The sequence below is a fragment of the Dryobates pubescens genome, chromosome 21, assembly GCF_014839835.1.
Source record: "Dryobates pubescens isolate bDryPub1 chromosome 21, bDryPub1.pri, whole genome shotgun sequence".
In the NCBI taxonomy this organism is placed as follows: Eukaryota; Metazoa; Chordata; class Aves; order Piciformes; family Picidae; genus Dryobates; species Dryobates pubescens.
In genome coordinates this window covers 12,980,178-12,997,044 of record NC_071632.1, presented here as the reverse complement: position 1 = coordinate 12,997,044, position 16,867 = coordinate 12,980,178, and the positions used below count along the sequence as shown (strand labels likewise).

The window sequence follows — 16,867 nt, the reverse complement described above, 5'->3', positions numbered from 1 at the left end:
GATGAGCCAACCCAGAGTGGGGCTTTCCCTGCCCCTGCCCTGTGCCGCTGGGTAGGAACAGCACAAGCTGGCACTGGAGCAGCTGGATGCAAGGGCAAAAATAAAAGGAGTAAGCCCATTGACAGTTCTAAAGCCAGGAGGTTAGAGGATTACTGTGTGTGCTGACAAAAAGCACTGAGCCCTGCCCTTTCCTGGATACTGGATGTGCTGCAGCCATGGCTCTCCTGGTACAGAAATAGCACTGCAAGAATTGCTCCATCAGTCTCTGTCTTTTTTTTCCCCCAAATCCCACCCACTTACTTTCCATCACTTCCCTGGACTCCACCGCCACCCCCTCTATTGTCTCCTGCCACTTGAGGAGTACTTTCCTCCCTTGCAGAAAATGCCCAGCTCCCACAGCAGAGACAGAAGTGCTGGTCCTGGCCTGGGAAAGCCTGGTCCAAATTCCCCAAGTTCTAAACTTAATTGAGTTTTTGGTTTGGAGCAGGGAAACTGAATGCATACCTGAGCATGGCAATCTTATTGAGGCCAAGATGTGCAGTCAGAGCCAGCACAGAGTGTAAGGTGGTGAGAGGATGAGGTGAGACATGGCCACAGATTACTACAGACAGTGCAGATTGAGAGCTGACAGTGTTTGTGTCTCAAGTTTCTAACTAGTTGAGCACTCTGGGCACCACTTCAGCTCAGTATTCCCAAGACATTCTCAGACATCAGTTTGCTGCAGCAGAGGAAGCCCTGCATCTCCTCATTCTCAAGTAGCACTGAGGAACGGAAAGTTACACTGGAAGAAAAATTATTGACAATAACTGGTGAAAGCCACTGATTTGTGAGACATTTTGTCCCTCATCCTGCACCAATAAACTTCAGTGAAATAAACTCCCTTTAGAGTTTACCAAAGTTCTGCCCCTGGAAGCAATGGGGCAGCTGGTCCAGCATTCCCTGGATAGCTTCTGAGTGATTTCAAGGCTCTTTTGGCTTTTGAGAGCACTTGTGTTTGTTTTTATCAGTAGATGTTAAAATAGCTGCTTTTTCTCATAAGCATCACATTGAGTAACAGGAGAGAGATTTTTAAAGGCTGTCCCTGCCAGACTCAGAGACATTTTCCAATGGGGACTCAATGCAAATTTTAGTTTCTGTTGAATCTGACAAACCCAAGAGGACACAGGCTGAAAGTTGCTTCTATAACTCCTCCTGTTAAGCATCACAGTATTTGTTTCCTGGCATTTAGAAACAAGTTTAAGAACAATTATTCAGAAGAACTTGCTCAACATAGCCTCCAGTAATGGTGAGGGAGTATCTTCTTGGCTGAGCATGTTTCCTTTACAGTTCAGGAGGGGTGTGAGGGTTATGTGTGCGCATGTGGGTTTGGGAAACACCCTGGGCTTGGTATCTCAGAGTGAGCATCCCTCACCCCCAACAGACATGAAAAGAAACTGATGATTTGGCAACTTCCTGAACTTTCAAGTTTGGCCTCCCAAATGAGACCATTTTCTTCTGTGTTTTAGTAGAGTTGCTTGATTCGATGTTTTCTCTGTGCTAAAAAAGATTAGTTACAGAGCTTTTAAGAGAAGAAACAAAAGAACCAGTTAATCTCCAGGAATTTTTTATCTCAGAACAATCCACATCATTTCCCTTAAATAAGGTCTTGGCTCCAACAGCCTCCTCTAACACATGAGAGGTCCCAGCAAATGATGAACTTCTCAGAAGAACCCTGGTGTCTTCTGCTAAGGTAAACATTAATACTGGAGCTGCTGTCGTAGAGGAAAAGTTTATCAGTACCATAGTCTTATCAGCTGATTGCAAAGCTCATTGTGCTATCAACTTCAGATAAGTGTATTTCAGTGCTTTTGCTTTCTCCCTGAGTTGCTGCTTTGGTCACAGCTCAGCTCTTCCCAGCAGCTGCGGATGTCGCTGAGTCATCAGAAACTCCAGTGCCCTCTGTAGGCACAGGGTAAATTCCCACAGGAGCAGGGAAGAAGTCAAATGAAGGTTTTTCCTGTTGCACTCTGGTTTTGTTGTCAGTCAGTGCTGGTAGCAGCTCAGATGTAACATCAGACATCCACTTGAGTCTCCTCTAGGAGCAGCAGTACAGTGTCCTGCTCTGAGCTTCAGAAAATATACCACCTCTTCACTTGTAAGTCTCAAAGTATTAATTAGAAAGACACTTTGCTAGCCATTATTCAAGGAAGATTTGAATGGAGTAAGTTTCCTGCAAGCCAGCCTTACACAACTGACTTGCTGGAGCTTAGCTTGGAGCCATATTGTGTCATTTGGTACATCCAGGTGTCCCTCACCAGTTGCATTTCCCCCTGATGCTGGTTACAGGAAGAGCCTTGGGGAAGCCTTCCTTTGGAATAAGCAAACCAGGGTGGCTGCTTTTTGTTTCTTAATACAGGGGAAAATCCTGGTGATGTAATTTTTCTTGATAAGGTGTGTAAGAAAACAGCACACAAGCAGTAGGGCTGCTGTGTGGGAACCACGAAGGCTCCACTTCTTCCTGCCTGGGAAGTGACATGGTAAATATGAATAGGTGGTTTGATATCCTCAGGATGTTTACCCCGCTTTGTTTGGTATGTTTCTGTTAATTACTATCTTGCCATTAATTACTACTGAATTCCTGGCAGGATTCAGTTCATTTCCAGGACATATGTGCATGTTACTTAATTGTAACACAAATCAGTAATGCTGACAATAATGCAGGGCTGCTTCTGTGTGAAGTGTGCTGTGACTTTACCCATCTTTCCTCACCTGGAATATCCTCTGCCGTGGTGTTTTCATTCCTGTGTACTATCTGTGTTTTCCAGGAGCACACAAGGACCCCGGGGTGCATCTGGTGGCTCTCCTAAAGTACCCACCTAGTCCAAGATTTATACTCACAGTTTGCCTTAGACATATCAAATCGATAAGTTACCCACACAATAGGAGCTGGCAGCGACTTTCTGATAAGGCTGCCCCTCACAATAGCCAATGTTGCCCTCTACTGGTTAATTACAGGTGCAGGGATCCATATTTCCCCCTTCCATACAGCAGCATTTTGTTACCAGAAATTACCTCCCAGCCCAAGGCTCACTTGGAGCAGGAGGCAGGTTTTGGTGCTAATGCACCTTTTATGGATGCTACAGCTCATGTTTGGTTTATTTTTCCCCAGAAGCTGCTTTTCATTTAGGAGAACCTGATGCACCAGAAAAGTAAACTTTAATTATTGTTTTTAAATGTTGCAAGTGGTGCTGAATCCCTCATTTCCAGAGCTGACCCTTAGAAATGTAACTCATCCAGACTGGTTTTGCAAGGGAAATAACTGCAAGATTTTTAATTATTATTTGTATTAGTAGAGTGAGACCTCTGGCTCAACACTGTAATCTGGATGCTGAATCCAACAGCCCCTGATAATTGCCCCCTTCCTTGCCCCAGCTGGGGTGGCTGTATAATGAGCTGAATCCAGGCACTGAGCTGGGTTAAAAATAAGCTTGCAAAAAGAGTTATTTTTAACCTGGGTCAGTCCCCTGCTTCGGTTCCATGTGTGCCTGCCCGGGCTCTCACGTGGGTGTGCTGGCTCAGAGGCAGGGCAAACAGCAAGAAGGAGCCGTGGGGAAACCAAGGGCATTTCAATGCTTGGAGCACCCTGAGAGTTGCTTCTCAGGTGGATATTCCAGCTCTGAACTTGGCAGTGAACTCTCCCTCCGTACAATTAGTCTTCCTAAAAGTTTTTTCCAGGACCAACATTGCTGGTGACAGAGCCCCAGCAGTGTTTAAGTAGTTTGTGGTGGTGATGGCCTGTGTCTGACCTTTCCCAAAGTAAATTCTTTTTTTTCCAAGTCTTGTGTTTGCAATTGGTACAGCTGTTTGTTTTCAGAGTCTGGCTCAAGTGTTTCAAATCTATTCAAATATGAAGAACAAGAGAAAGTAGTCGATGCAAATGACACTTGAGTTTTGCTTTTCTGCTCAGCACAGGACATAGAGAATTAAATATTTGAACCACAGCTATGTGATGTTATGTGTGGCACTTACCTAATCTCTGATGTCACCCTGCTCTCCAGCAGCTTGGAAAGGGGAACAAATTTGGACTATTTTAGGGAGTCTTATTTGCTGAACTGCAGCTTGTCTTTACTTCAGGGGAAGATGTGAAACTGAAAGACTCTGGGTGAATGAGATGGGTTTAATCCTTTCAGTACTTAAAGGGGGCTTGTAAGAAAAGTGGGACTTCTCAACAAGAACTTTTCTAACAGAACAAGAGGCAGTGGTTTTAAACTAAAAGAGGGGAGATAGACTAGATATGAGGAAGAAATTTCTTCCTCATTTCTTCCTTCCATTTCTGGCACAGGCTGCCAAGAAATGTTGTAGATGCTTCATCTATGGAAATACCCAAGGTCACGTTGGACAGAGCTCAGAGCAACTTGAGCTGATTAAAGATGTCCCTAGCTGATAACCTGTAAATGTCCCTTCTAGCCCCAAATATCCTATGATTTAGTTGCAAAATGTGCTGCTTATATAGTTATGGGGAGCAGCAATGCATCCACCTGAGGACAGAGAGGAGCAGGCTTGGACAACCCAGGAACAAGCACAAATTATTTTTCTGGAGGTGCAAGAGGGCCAGCATGCAAGGATGCTGTGGGTATGTCACCAGGGAGGAGCAAGATACTTTGATTCTCCCAGTGTTTAACTGTGCCTTCCACACCAACTGCATTGGACTGGAGATGTTGAGATCGGATCCCTAGCGTAGTCAGGAGTTATTTGTTTGGGTTATTCAAGAAGACAGACATGCAGTTTGTGTTTCTCTGTGAGGGGGGGAAGATCTTACTGCTGGTGCACTATAGTTTGTTAGGCGAACTCTCCTTGTCTGGGTTTTGTACGTGCAGCTGGTGTGCCTTGGTTTGCTGTGCTTTGGGGTTTTTTAACTCCTGGCATTTTATAGGCTTCATCTTCAAAGATCTGATACCGTCAGACTGATACATGCTGCAGTGCTGTTCTTACAGCATGTAAAATCCCATAGCATCTTATGGAGAATGCTAGCAGCTCTGCACCTGAGCTTTCCCTTGCCCACCACCTCTTGTAACTGAAGTGCTGTGGCCCCTGTGAGGGGGAAGAAGTTGTCGTGCCAGCCCGCTCCTACTCCAAGGAGAATCGTGCATGTGGAGTTTGATTTTGGTGTGATGCAGGCAGTGCCTAAGTGCAGAAGGCCTTGGTGTCATCATCACTTGTGTTTTCATCTTGTTTGCTTGTGCCTTCAGAAGTGCAGGAGAATCCAGGGTAAAAAAGCATGAGTGTTGGGGGGAAAGGGGAGGGGAATGGGTGTTTAATCACCTGGGTCAAAGGGACCTCTCCATAATATCCATGCACATCATGTGCTCAAATGCTACAGCAGTATGATGTGAGGCACGTCTTGGAGTCCTCTTCCCCAGCGAGGCCCCGGGTGCCGCATTACCCTGTGAAATGACTGCTTAAACACACCTTGCCTCCTTTTCCTCATGCCCTCAGAAGTATCTCCCCAAGTACAATTACAAGGTAAAGCCAATGCGAGCTGTCTTGTTTGAGAGTGTTGGTGGTTTGGTGCACACAACCAAGCGGGCTGTGCTGCTCTGGTTCCTTACTGCATGTGTGGTGCTTTTTCCATCTTCAAAGCATTTTCCAGCCATGAACTAAGAGCACATGCATTAGCTGAGAGCACACACCCCTCTCGAAGCAGCTGATGCCGGCCACATCCCAGGAAGAACGTCCAGAATGTGACACCACCACTCTTGATGCAAATAAAATGACGCCGTGTTTCATCAGCTCTATTAAAAGTGCTTAAGTAATTGAATTAATGAAACTTAAAAAAGCCTCTGGGAGACAGATGTGGTACACACCTTTCTTCTCACCTTTTTTTTTTAAAAATTTATTTATTATTTTTTTAAACATTTTTGTTTTCCCTGTTGAATGTCTTTGGTTGGCTTTTGTGTTTGTTCTCTTACTGTTTGCTTTTCAGTGTGCGGTTTTGCTGGTTATCTTTGTTTTGTTGTTTTGTCATGGTAGCCGATTTCTCCACTTTGCAGCATTGGTGGTACTGTTGGTTTCTGCAGCAAAGGAAAGTGTCATCTGCCAAACAGCATGAGTGTGACTGGAGTGCCTCATCTCTCATACTTTTGCGAACATCGGGCTTTTATTGCCATTGTGTTGATTTGCCTTTGCTGTATGTGCCTGCCTTGCTCCCTGGACTCTGCTCACTTCTTACATCTTCAGCCTGGTTTCCCATCTTCATGTGATCCTTCACACTTCCCTCCTGCCCTTCCAGCTATGGATGTTAAGCATCCAGCGTCTCTGAACCCTCACTGGCTTTATTTTTCTCCCACTATCCCTATAGCCAGCTTGGGTGGGTAGTTCTCTCTCCTTTTGCTGTAGCCTTTCCTTGAGCAGGGTCAACCCATCCTAAGCAGATAGTCCAGGTGGGGTGGAATGAGATGACATGTTCTGCACAGGACAGAGCCATGTGCTTGGCATGCTCACCTTTTGGGGAAAAAGGAAGCAGTGGCCCAGAGCTGTCATATCTAGCTGGCTACTTTGAGTGTGGTGAGAGGCCACTGACGGAGCTTTCTGCTCCAGACGCTCCCCAGTCAGCAGGTAGACAAGACTGTGAGCCAAGGCAAGCCAAGTGTTTTGTGACATTTAATTTCCAGCCCAGTTTTATGTTTTCTTCAGGCTAAATGTCAGCGGTTTGGGTGCAGCTCACTCTTCTTGCACTCTTTGCTTTTTCAGGTGAGGCAGATGAAGAAGCCTTTGCTGAGGAGTGCAGACGGAGAGGACAACACGCCTTGCCTTTCCAGCCGACCAACCCTCGCCTGCTGAAGTCCCACAAGCCTGCCAGTTCCCCCAAATATGCCTATCATTATAATAGTGATGAGGTGGAAGAACAAGATAGAAGCCGGGTTACAAGCAGCTTGGAGACCCCTTTTTATTTATCAGGTGTGCACAAGCATGTTGATGAGAAATGTACAGGAAAGGATCCACCAGCTAGTCAAAAGCCCAAACCAAAAAGCCAAGCAACAGTTTGCTGCTGTGTGTTGACTTAACATTAGCATCCCAGTAGATAATAAATGGCAGCTTGTGTGTCCTCGTTCTGCATTAGCTTTGCGCTTCAATGTAGTCTAGATTCACAAACGTCCTGGGATAGTCAAGGGGCCAGGGCAGATACTGTTGTGCTGCTGAAGTGCCAATGCTCTTCATTCTTAAAAGCGAAGGCCTTTTAGAGAGGAACTAATCACAGTACTGTGCACATTGTTTTACTTATGTTGTGCTTGGCTTCATTGTTGAAGTTCAGCAACTTGGTATTATTTCTGAAAACCTGCAATTTTAGGCACTTAAATCCTAGTAGAAGGCTGAGCATGTTCAGGTGAACGTGGAAGCGTGGTGATCATCCCAGTTATTTTTTGAAGTAATTAGTCCTTTGATACATTTCTTGTCTGTAATGATTCAGCAGTTTAGTCCAGAGGCTATCCTGGACAACAAAGGCCTCATAACTACTTGATTTAATTTGAACCTGTGGTCAAAGATCATCCAGGACTGCCAGGACAGGTTTTTCCGAACACAAAGATGCCTTTCTAGTTGGATGTCCAAACCTGAGGGCCCTTCTCAGTAGTGCTGAATTAGGTGAAGTGCTGGGAGGCGTGAGCATGTGGGGCTCCTCAGGGTAAACACAAACACAGCATATGAAAAATATGCAGCATACTCCAAAATGTGCTCACGTACTGCCTGTGCTCTGCCAAGTTCAGCTGCCCGTAAGAGCCTTTAAATCTAACACTGTCTTCTGTGTGGAGAACCTAAAGATGTTGTGTGGGCTGACAGCTTCGAAAAACAGAAACATTCAGGTAAATGTCCTCCTGGTCAGTTGCTGGAGGTTTTACCTCTTTAGGGATGGCTAAGTTGAATTTTTCTGTTACAAAAGGGAAAAAAAAGAGAAGAATTTAACACATCTCTGCAGAAGCCTGAATGTAACCTCTGGGCTGATGTCCTAAGATCTCCCATGCAAGGTTTACAGGTTTTGTCTCCTGTGTCTGCTGCTGGGCCAAACCCAAACCCTTGGCTCTGCATTTGGAGACTTGTGGTTCTCGGCAATCATAACAATACTTTGTAGTGATTTCCGAAGGGCATCTGAGTTTGACATGCAGCTTGTCATTTTTGGAGCAACTTTGGACTTCTTGCTGTGAATCTATTTGTGCTCCAAGATGCACAGGTTTGCAATTAAAATGAACTTCCAGAAGTATGTGTGCAATCACAAAGTTGTTTCTTCTACCAGTAGACTGTGAGTTGCCCTAAGATACTCAGGGTGAGAACCTGATTGCAGTAAGTCTTAAGATTTTACTGTTGCTTTAAATATTTTGCCTGCTGTTCCTCTGATGGACAGGGCTGCAGAAGGACTGGTCGAGTCAGTCATAATAACCTACGTGAGTGTCTTAATCCCTCCCTGGGAAGTTTGTGCACGAGCCCTGGCCAGTAATGCCATTCTCCTTCATGGGTGTTCACCTCTGCCATCTGCCTTGCCTTGCAAGCAGGCTTCACCAGTGCAGCTCTGTAAATACATAGACCACGTACTTGCTCCTGCTTGGCTTCTCATTGATCACTGCAACAGCTGCCCTGCTGACACGGGCCAGCGTTGGGGAAGAGGAGCATCTTTTCTGCCTTGGTCCAAAGCCCCTGGTTCAGTGGAAAATGAAGTTAAGTTCAATGGGCAAGTTAAGCTCAAACTGGGCACCGTTCCACCTTGAATCAGATGGTTTTGCTACCACTGGTGTCTGGCCCTCAGCAGCAAGACTGCATGGCAGTTTCAGATATTGTCCCAGTTAGAGCACCTCAAGCAAATCCTCAGCTGTTAGCGATTCACCTGCAGTGGAATGGCTTTCCCAGCTTTCAGAGTGGGAATCGTTCAGTTTTAATTTGTAAACTTTTAGCAAATTGAAGTGAAGGAAATGGGGATAGGTTTCATCATGTCTGTGTGGTGGGAATCTCTCTGGAAGTGGCCAGCTTTCTCTAGAGCCCAAGGAGAAGGGCTGGCTGACTTCCAATATCCAGAAGTGAGATGCATCCTCTCCTTAGTCAGGATTTTCAGGCATTACAGTGGGTAATGGTGTATGACTGACTGGCGGTATCCAAGCTGTGTCAAAATGGCATTAATGCCAGCAGAGGCCAGGCAACTTTGGATTTGAGAGTGGTGACCTTTATGTGGCAAGAATGGTTGAAACGTTTAATGGCTAAAATACATGACACAAAAGATCCTTATTTGGAAGATAATATTGCAAGGTTTGCTCTTCCTTTTGAATGAAATACCTTGTATTAACTCACAACTTACGACATTAATAATTGATTTTTGCTGTGTTTTCATCCACTGGCATCCCTGAATAGGAAAGCATTTGAAAAAAACCCCTCATCTTCACTAATCTTGATCCTTCCCTGGCAGAGATTCCTCTGTGGACAGTTGAGCTATTTTTACTTTGTTCACCTTCAATGCAGTCTCCTTTTTACCAACACACAGTTTCCTGAATTACACTTTGCTAATGACTAACATCAATATGCTTGGTTATCCAAACTGATTGCTTTATAATTCCCTCACACACTTGCATCTGGGCATCTGGTGGAAAGAGAACAGAAAGCAAAACTGCTGTTTTCTATGGAAATCTAGTACATGAGGAATGCTGGAGGTGTGGAGATGGGAGTGAGCTCATGCTCCCTTTGCTCCATATCCCCTGGCTGTAGCTGTGTGCAAGTGGGACAGGGTCAGAACCGTACTCTTCTGCAGGCAGGGGGTGGGAAAAGTGGCTGGTGGATTTGGAAGTTGGCTGGTTGTTCCCTGGCTTAGCTAGAGCTGTCTTCATGCATGGTTTTTTGGCTGCTAGTGTAAGAGCATCCCATTAGCTGTTTGTAGCCTCTTGTAGAAGGTGGTTGGGTTGCACATGGAAGGGCTTCCAAGGCTGCATAGCCTTGCAAGCTTTTGCTTGCCATGTGGGAGTAAAATCTTGGACTTCATTCAGCAGTAGTATTGCCTTAATTAATGGCAAGCAGGTTGTATCTGGCTTGATATGTTCTTGTAGCAGTTCTAGGCAGAATTGGTACTGACAATAGTATGGTGAGCAAGCATGAAGGAAAGCCCCAAGTCGTTAAAGCTTTCCAGTCCCCTAAAACATCAAAGTTGGAATGACATCACTGGGTTGGCCAGTGAAACTGGAGAACTCACCCCTTAACAGTGTGGATAATTAAACAGTGGAGCAGCATACCTAGACAGGGTGGGATGTTTTGTTACCTCAGATCTTCATGTAAAGGCGAGTTCTGTCTCCTCAGTGCTCTTTGGATGACAGCTATGGATGCAGCGAAAGAATTAATAGGTCAGATTGTTGTGTGTGTTGGGCAGTGGCTAGGGCTGGAAGGAGGCAATGTGAAAGTGTAGTGTAAAGCTGTAATTGTAACTTGAGTCACACACATGAAATTGTAATGAAGCTGTGATCTGGGGCGAATTCTGACAATAGCATATGCTAATGTGATCAGTCTCAAATAACAGATGGTGGATGCAACTCAGAAGTTAGCTACCTTTGAAGTATTTGATTGTTGTTTTAACTAGAGAGATAGTCCTAAGAGTAGAAAATTAGGAAGTTCACTACAAAACCCAATCCACACACGCCCCACTGCCTTGTTAAAGCTCTGCGTGCATGCTGGAACCATGGCCTCTTTCATGGGTTGAAGGAGGGCAAAAGAACAGCTGCAGAAAGTTGTTAATGGCACCAGAAAGTTAGCAACCTTGAAAACTCTTTTCTCTGGGACTTGAACAGAGAGCACCCAGCCTCGGTGCTTCAGAGCCTGAAAGTGGAAGGAGGCTCTTCCAGAGCCATCACCTTTGCAGGAGATGTATGAAAATTAGGCCATGGCTTTTATTACTGACTGATGTGTGTCAAGAAGCAACAAAGCAAGAACACAGTGTGTTAATCATCAGTCGTGACTGAAGAACTTGTTTCCTTCTGCTGACTCCTACGCTCCTTTGTGCTGGCAGAAGGAAGGTGGAGCAGGCCTGTGGCTCCATTCTGCACCTTGGTAGAACAGGCGCATGTCAGGCAGGGCAGGAAGAAGCAGGCTCCCACAAGTGGGTTGGGTAGGAGTGTGCTCCCTGGCACATTTGGCCCTTTGGATCAGCTGCCTGATGCTCACACCTCTCTTACAGTTGTCACCCAGGACTGGTCATAGTGACTGAACAAACCTGTGACTTAGGGAGGTGCAGGTGACAAAGAAGTAGAAAGCCGGATGAAAAGCCAATCTGGGATGTAGCAGAGAGGCTTCTTGATTTGGTTTGGTCCTTGCTAAGTCATTGAGGGAGTTGCTGCTAAGCATTGTTGGAAGTTGGTTTCAACCTTCAGCTTTCTGAAAGCTGGAATAGCCTCTTGTGCTCTTTATGGTTGTTCTGGAAGTAGAGGAATGGATGAAAGGGGAAAAGCAGGTTGCTGTTTGGTTTAGATGAGAATTATCCAGGTTGTAAACCATGTGTAATTCCAAATGGTGTAGATTCTTGCTTCATCCATCTCTGCTCCTGGCAGCTGATAAAAGTAAGAATGTACCAAGTTAGGCTGATACCTGTCTGCATTTCAGTGAATCTGTTTTCTAATTGTCAAAACTTGGGGAAGCTGTCAGAAACCTATCTCCCTCCTCCCTTCCCTAAGACTCTATCTTAATACATTTCCAGATTTTAGATGGCTAACAATTACTTCTAATGGTGGAAATTTGAAAAGCCCTTCTCAGAGACCAGAATTGTTTGGCTGAAGCCAATTCAGCCAGGCCCTGAGAATGGGAAGTCTCCATGACTGCTTTGTGATGCTTGGCAACTCACCAGGGCACCAGTTCACTGCAGATTAATCAAATAGCAATGGGACTGCTGCTTTCTAATTCAGATTTTGTTCTGTCGTGACTTTGGGGCTAGGATATAACCAAGGCAGCTAAACATGCTTTCAATTAGTGCTGGTTGAAGTATTTGAGTGAAATAAGCACCGAAGGGTTGGATCTGTAGCCGGCTAGGAGCTGCTTCGCTTGTTTGGGCCAGGTTTCTGGCTGTTATCACCCAGCATAGCATCACTGAAGCTTACAGACTGGCAAAGTTCGACCCATCCTTTCTTCTTCAGTGGGGGTAGAAAAGGATATGGTTGAGAGTGAAATTATTCATCACAGCAGGCTCGAAACAGTTTTCTCTTGAGAAATGCGCTGTGTTTGAGCGTTATCTCTACTTTGGCCAATCTGTTTCTCTGTGTGTCAGTGATAACACATGAAAGATTTCCACTTTTCACCCTTATCTTTCCAGAGGCTGATAGGAGACCTTGTTGTCAAATGCCTCAATATCTTCACACTGCAATTTTATTTATTTTTTTTTTTAAAGCATTTGAATTGTTTCATTTATAGGACAATTATTTTAAGTCATAGCTTACATTGTCTCAGGGTATTTTCCAGGAAGAGTTGCTAGAATTTCTTTCAAAATCTCAAATGTTTGAAGAAAATGGAGTGTTGCAAACAAGCCCACCACCAACAGAAAAGTGTGGTATAAACAGTATCAAATGATACAGCAGTATCAAAGGCAGTCATGTCTGGATGTGCCTAACAGGAATACTGACACTGTTTTCAGAATGAAAAATGAGAAAATGATGAAGCTAATAACCTGTTAGGGTATAATGATCCTTTCCCAAACATCTGTGTTAATGTTTCATAGTTATTGCATGAACTAACTGATCAGCTGATATGATGCTGTTTTTTCCCCTCCAGTAGAGAGAAGTATCCTTTGAATAACACCCCTCAGGTGACTGACTCTCAAGAGTCAGCATGTGTCTTCTGTCTCCACTGGCCTCTGTGGGAAAGCGAGGGGATGCTTGAGCCTTTCTGGGCTCTGTGCCTTACAGCAGTAAACTAAATTCATGGGGTGCTTGGTGCCATGGTTTGGTTGATTAGATGGTGTTGGATGATGGGTTGGACATGATGATCTCAAAGGTCTCTTCCAACCTGGTTTATTCTGTTCTAAATGCCAAGGGATCTTATTTTTGATGCTGCATAGGTGACCGAAGGGCTGACTTTTAAGTTAGCTCCGTAAATGGAGTTCTTAGTTAGGAAATGTTCAGGAAGTGTCCCTTAGGACTGGATTGTAGCTCAGGAGGGTGACAGCATGCAAGGAAAAGAGTGTCAACTGCAATCTTGCAAAGCACTGCCAGTTAGTCTCTTCCTTCAACAATAAAGCTGGTTTCCACTCTAACTTAGTGTAGGCTAATCACTCATGGCAGAATTTCTACATAAATATCCTGCTGCTTGACTCAGGTGATTGCAAAAGATGAAGTCATGCTGTTGATACAGCGTAGGAGCTAGAATGATAATGTAGGAACAATTCCCCTTTGTTACAAGGGAGTGTATTTCCTCTAATGTACAAGCCTTTGAGATAAAGTCTCAAAGTGATTTTAGCCCAAAGACGATGTTGTGCTTCTGCCCAAGTCTTAAATTTCAGCTGAAGAATTGAACTTCTGCTGTTTGCACAACCCTAATTGCCCTTGGGAAGAGCACTGATTAGGAGCAAACTAGCCACAGCAAGGCTTCGTACTCCTCTGACCTCTCACCACTTCCTTTTCCCATCTTAATTTTGCTATTGGAGCTAAATTGATGGAGAACCAGGCATGGTGGCAACACCCTTTCATCAGGGTCATCTCTGCCTGCTTGCAGACAGAAAGGGGGAAAGAAAAAGATTTCCAGACAGGCAGAGCTGTGCCCTTCCTGAGCTGTTCCTCTACCTCCCAGCCCTGCTTCTCAGCTGCTTTGCAGGGGCTCCACTGCTCCGTGCTGGCCCCCTTCACTGAATGGTGCTGATTCCCAGTTGCAGAGCACTGCTGAACTGAAAGGTCCCTCAGAGTGTCACAGAATAATTACCTAAGTGCAGTGTTTCATAGCTTTGAGTTTAAGGTTTGTGAGTGCACTTCAGTAGGTGCGGTGCTGGTTCTGCACAGTTCTTGCAAGTCTGTTAGTGAGTTCCATTTTACTGCAGGTTTGGAGGAAAGGGCTCGATGCCAGCCGAGAACTGGTTTTCATGCACTTTTTGGGGGGGTGGGGGGAGGGGTGGAGGGTAGGAAACCATTGGGATGATGATCACATGCCTGAAAGCTTGTGCCTACTGAACCTGTAAGAAATAATTGTTGCTTGAACTTAATGCTTCCATGCACCATTGGAGCTGCACTAGGATATAACCTATGGTGCATAGTTAAGCATGAGCAGGCTGATGACCTGCATATAAAATGCCTATTGGTAAACATTGAGCACCTTATTTACTCAGGATTCTTGGCATTCCCTAGTTTTGAAATGGAAATGCAAATACCATGGTAGCTGACTACTGTGAGCAGGAAATGCCAGTACTTAAATGGCTCCTGCTGTATAAGTCTTATTTATTGCTTCCCTATTGAAAATTGTTCTGGTTTTGCATGTGCTCTAAGTTTGAAGCTTTTCCTGAATGGCTTTGAAGTGTTTTGAAAGCTCTCCAGAGCTTTTCAAACTTCAAAGATTGAGAAGTGTTTTCTTTCTATCCTACATAAGGAATATATGGTGGAGCTGGGGATGTAGTGGAGATGATCACTCAAAAAAACACATTAGAAAGCCAGACTTTAAGATGCCTTAAACCATTCAGAGAACATGTGCTTTTGCTAGAGAGAAAAGTCTATGAATGCTGTGAATAGTGTTTTAAAAGCCATGTTTCCTCAGGACACAAAGAAGGCAGCAAGAGGAGGAAGCAGAAGCAGAGAGAGGAACAGAAGAAGAAGAAGTCAACCAAAGGGAGTTACTAAAATGGACTTCTCTGCTATGCCAATACCTTTATAATAATGACAACTTAATGGTACATTTGAGCACACCTCTTTTGTGTATATTTTTTGACTGTTCACACTGCTAGCAAGGAAGTGACTCATGTTTAAAACTGTACTAAAATTGCACTATGTTATCCGTTTTAGTTTCACGGAGTGGCTTTCTTGCCAGATGGGTTAGGGAATTCAAACGAGGCTGAACTCTGTTAGAAGTGTGTTATGTTTGAAAATTGGAAAGCAGAATTTCTTACCTCTTCCTTCCCTGGGACTAAAATGACTCTAGTCTAGTGTTTATTTGTTTTGTAGGGTATAAAGGGTTGTGCAAATGCCTGTTTTGTTTGGTCACTCTGGCATCGACATCAGGCCTGTTGAAAGAAGAGTCCCATTCACTCATGTCACTGGGAATGGGACTGGGACATGAGCTCTTGTAGGGTGATTTATGCAAGCTTAATAAGTGACTTTTATGGTTGTTATTCTGCCCCAAGCTGGGCAGCAAAGGTTTGTCCCTGCTATTAAAATGTTCCTTCATTTAAAATTGTATCATGAAGTAATATCCTCTGATTTTAAGAACCTTAGTGTAATGATGGTCTCCTGTAAGCACTCCTACTGATTTCCTAAAGCATAGTTGATTCCCCCTGAATCATGTAGTGAAATCATTCCTTATTTTAAAAGTTTATTTTCAGAACCTAGAGACAAATGACCTTAAGTGCTACTTTAAAGCTGGTCTTTGTTTCTGCTGAGTAGGTTCTAGATAACAAACATTTTTCCAGCATCCGTATAAGATTTTTATCAAGCTGTTTCTGCAAAGAACTTACACTTCCGTGGTTGAAAGCATTTTGCATCGGTTTTATTGCAGGACTAATTTGTTTTAGCTTGAAAAAAATGTCTTCAGTTTAAAAGAAATACGAATTTTCTGGCAAGATTACTTCCTTGCTTCCCATACTCGTCTCATGTGCATGGCACCTTGCTTCTCTTAACCTTTTAGTTTGTACAGAGCCCTTCCGCTGCCTTAAGCGTTTACTTGCATGTTTCTTGTCAGAATGTTGCCTCCTCTATTTAACCTCTGGGTAGGAGTTAGCAGCTTATGTTTTTGTTCTGTGTTTCTTTTGTCTTCCCCTTGTCAACATGCTGTCGGTGTAACAGACTGAAACCTGGCAATATTGAAAGTTCACAGTTCTGGAGAAACTCACTCATCCTGATGTTTAAAAGCTGTAGGAATGCACATAATGGTGTAAAGAAGGAGCTAACCAGACAAATCAAGTCTGCATTCTAGTATGGGTTGATGTAACAAATCCTGGTGTCTCTGGTATCTGAATGGTTTAGCTTCAAATGCTTGCATTACCCAATGCAACCCTATGCAAACATATAGTCATACATGAGCTCTGTTAGGGTACTTAAATTGTGGTTAATATGAAATAAGATTGTGTACCAGTTTTCTGTCACTTAAGTACCACTTTTTGTTTTGTGCAGTGTTACTAATATTTAAAAATAAAGACAATTCTCCTTTATACTTTGTCCTCTTGCACTGTACTGCAGACTGCAGCTGGGATCAATTGTTCTCTTTAGTTTTGGTTAAAGGTGAGGCTGAGCAAAAGGGGAAGAGTCCCCATTCACAGAATCTCCACAAGCATACCAAGATATTCCTTGTGCTGAATCCACATGCATGTCAGTGCAGTTCCTATGAGGAATGGCTGACAATGGAAGAGAAGGGTTCTTCCTAGCTGGAAACGTCACTAAAGGAGCATATACCTCAAACAGCTTGCACAGTTGCTGTGCAAGGAGCATTCTTCCTGGACAAGACACAACATTTTGAATTGTGTCCCATTCAGGATGCTGGGAGAAGTCCCTCCCAGTATATATGCCAGTTTTAAGCTATTAGCACTCTTTGTGTGTTGGGGAAATCATACATGCTTTAAAAAAAGCAGGAGAGGCTGGTCTCCCCAAGACACTCTGCTGTGAGAAGCTTCACATCATAGGAAAGAGTGGCTTTGGATCAGGAACGGGTCCTGGAGAGTTACAGCAGACTGAGATTTGGTAAGTAAATGTTGTCT

General features: G+C 44.2%; 1 protein-coding gene across 2 annotated transcripts in view; it reads left to right on the top strand.

Annotated features, from left to right (window-relative positions):
• DNAJB6 (DnaJ heat shock protein family (Hsp40) member B6) overlaps nucleotides 1-16,314 on the top strand; it is a 57,710-nt gene extending 41,396 nt beyond the window's left edge. The window contains exons 9-10 of one of the 2 annotated variants that reach the window (XM_054171472.1): nucleotides 6,730-6,936; nucleotides 14,719-16,314. In XM_054171472.1, coding sequence (XP_054027447.1) covers nucleotides 6,730-6,936; nucleotides 14,719-14,801 — 290 coding nt within the window. In that variant the 3' untranslated portion in view covers nucleotides 14,802-16,314. Of the gene's footprint in view, nucleotides 1-6,729; nucleotides 7,222-14,718 lie in introns of those variants that run through there. The other variant, XM_054171471.1, reaches the window with a different exon arrangement.
• Nucleotides 16,315-16,867: the final 553 nt, after the last annotated feature.